Source organism: Metopolophium dirhodum, chromosome 7, assembly GCF_019925205.1.
Source record: "Metopolophium dirhodum isolate CAU chromosome 7, ASM1992520v1, whole genome shotgun sequence".
NCBI lineage: Eukaryota > Metazoa > Arthropoda > Insecta > Hemiptera > Aphididae > Metopolophium > Metopolophium dirhodum.
In genome coordinates this window covers 17,638,154-17,641,328 of record NC_083566.1, presented here as the reverse complement: position 1 = coordinate 17,641,328, position 3,175 = coordinate 17,638,154, and the positions used below count along the sequence as shown (strand labels likewise).

Here is a 3,175-nt window from a genome sequence, read left to right as displayed (position 1 = left end):
AAAATCAATACATTCATTGCTCTGCTCAGAATCTAAAATGCTCATTAATAATATAATATTGTCAATATACCATTATAGGGATTTCAAAATTATGAATAAAATATAAAGACGCATAAATATAGAGGCAAAAAACCTCTAAATAGGTAAAATAAAAATACCTTGAAATAGATGTCTATGTCATCTAGCATTAAATAAAACTTACCAAGATTGATATGGAAATACATGAACTTACGAGCCCTGATAATTACTCTATTCTATTGTTGGTTGGTATTGACTCAAATTAATAACAATGATATAATTTATTATATAAATATATACCACAATAAAATAATTAATTAAACCCCCCTACTGTATTAGTAATATTAAAATAAATTACTACAGTAGCGATATTAATATAATATAATAAAATGTACTCGGTAATATATCCTGACAAACCATCTCGACTCAGAATCATTTTTCATAATTATTTATCATTAAATTTAAAACTATTAAATAACAAGGTTGTGTACAATGGACATATTTTACTGTACAGCGGAGCAGGCGGTACCAAGTTATTCACTTTTTTTTAAGTTTTTCTTATTCATGAAATTTTTTTAAAATATCCCAAATCAAATATATTATGAATTGTTACATTGTGCATATTAAACGTCACTGTATAGAAATAGCACATTACAAAATATAATGCCTGTAAAAAAGTTGCTGTTGAAATTATGTAATTAAAGAAAAATATTTTTCTTTTTATTCTTTTATTTATCAATACTTTAAAAAATATCATATACAATTAAATAAGAAGGATTTATCCATTTATTTAATAGGTTAATAGTAATCACCAAATGTTTTTATGCTATTGCTTTAACAGTACAAGTGTACGTTATAAAATAAAAGGTATAATGGATGGCTCATCTTAACAATCATCAAATGATAGTTGGTCTTGCATTATATGTATTACAATTTAATATTTACATAATTTTAGATATGTAACACATTAAATAGTAATTTTACTTTTCAACTAAATAGGTAGGTAGTATACTATTATAAGTTATAACACATTAAAATAAAGTTAAAAATAATATTTCAGACTTTTAACTGAGTTATAGTATTAACTATAGCCACAATATATTAAGTTATACATAAAAAATAGTAGTAAATATCATGCTAACAAATATCTAGACTTGTGTCTAGACTATTGGAAATATAAAAATATTTTTAATCATCAGCATTTCTTTAACAATAATAACATACATGAAATCCAAAAATTAAAGAAATGATTTGGCATAAATGCATTAATACAATCTATTTGAAGTGATTGGTAAAATTTAATTAATACTGAATACTTAATTTAGCTTGTATGTCATCTAGAATTTGTTGTAATTCATCGTCATCAAATCTACCTTCCAAACTGGGTATAAGTGATTTGGCTTCATCGGCGAGTTGTGGGCATAAGTTACCGATTGACGCCAGTTCAAACTTGTGTAATTTTTTGCCGGCAAGTAAGTTCCTTACGGCAACAATGGTTTCTTTGTTTTTGAATTTGGAACACTGTTCTGTGTAAGTCAAAGTTTTGTTAAAGACTTCAGAAAATTCTTGTTCTTCCTCCGCACTTTCATTTTGGTTCTTGCGAAATTTCAACAACATATTTACCTAGGATCGAAATCAGATTATTACACTTGATGGTAAGATGTATCATTTATAAGTAAAAATGGTATACCTACTTCGGAAATAAGCAAGGTTTCAGCGTTTTCAAATTCTTTGGGAAATTGCAATAGCGCTGCGTCTTCATCTACAGCAGCGTTCATATGTTGAGCCATGATAGTGGATATGGTAATATGTGGTAATATGGTATTATATAAAATTCAACAAATTATTCGAAGAACTTAGTTATTATATTATTATTTGTTAATTGTTATAGAGCCGCAAAATCTCAAAATGTTAACAATAAACAGTAAACACTAAACACTTTAAACGTGTAGAGACATAATTGATAACGATATCCGATGATATGAAATAACTCAGTGTAGCCAAAATGAAATTAATCAGCAGAATATTGCTTGAACCTTTAATCATTATTATGATAAGTATTTTAAATTTTAGAGAATTAAATTAACTAAATTACTATAAAAATGTATTTCATAATAATTCATAATAAACATTTGTACAAAAGACTCCTTTTTCACATATAGTCATGTAATTCACACACACACACACACACACACACACACACATACACACAGACTGTTGTCTGTTACGTGCGGCCCCGTCAGGGATCCAAAAGATGATGATTGAAATAAGCTTGTAGTCAATTTGAATAGTAAAATGAAATGGCGTATTATTATAACAATATATTAATAGACTCTTGTCGGCTATGGGTACATCTGAATGTGCCGTGTTCTTTACCCTCCTATAAACGATTTCGGCTCCTTTGATATGGTCGCCGGCCGGTATGTGGAATTTGCAGGTGTCTTGAGCGAGGTCATCGTAAAGTTGTTGCGGATACGCCGCACGGTCCTGTCGCTTATAGTGCTAATTAATTTCTATTCGCCGAATATTAGAAGGTCGTTTGGTTTGCAATTCACGAATAATATGGATTTATTTATTCAAAGTTTTATTTAATTAACTGTAGTATAACGTGATATTATGAATATAAATGTGAATGTGAATGCCGTTGCCCGCAACTACACGACACACGCACACACACACACACACACACTCTCTCTCTCACGTAACGTTCGCAAATTAGGCGAAAGTTTACTATATCTATAATATAATATAGGCAATTTATGATATTTCATCTAAAATATTGTGTGTAAAGCGAACGCAGAACGCCCAACACCAAAATGTATAGGTATTAGGTAGTACTCGATGATGACGTTGTCAATTGTCATGTCGATAGGAATTTTATATTTGTAGATGTCAGCTGTCAGCATAATGAAAAACTGGTACCTCTATGACTATGTATTCTCGAAAGCATTTAGGTCATTACTGTTGAAATAGCAACATTAAAACTAAATTAAGAATATAATATACAAGGTAATAATGCTATAGTATGCTATAAACTACCTACTAAGTTATTTTACTTTTAAATAGTATGAACAAATTTCAATTTTAGTCAATAACTCATAAAATATAAAATTTAGGTAATATTGATAGTTAATACACAGAATAGATTTAATCAATT

The 3,175-nt window shown here is 28.6% G+C and overlaps 1 protein-coding gene across 1 annotated transcript; it reads right to left on the bottom strand.

Moving 5' to 3' along the window:
- Window positions 1–729: 729 nt before the first annotated feature.
- On the bottom strand, window positions 730–1,976 carry LOC132949544 (DNA-directed RNA polymerase II subunit Rpb4-like). Its single transcript, XM_061020487.1, has 2 exons — window positions 1,713–1,976; window positions 730–1,641 (listed from the first exon to the last, which is right to left on the bottom strand). Exons 1-2 carry the CDS (start codon window positions 1,806–1,808, stop codon window positions 1,321–1,323), a joined length of 417 nt encoding a protein of 138 aa, XP_060876470.1. The 5' UTR covers window positions 1,809–1,976; the 3' UTR covers window positions 730–1,320.
- Between the last annotated feature and the right edge of the window lie 1,199 nt (window positions 1,977–3,175).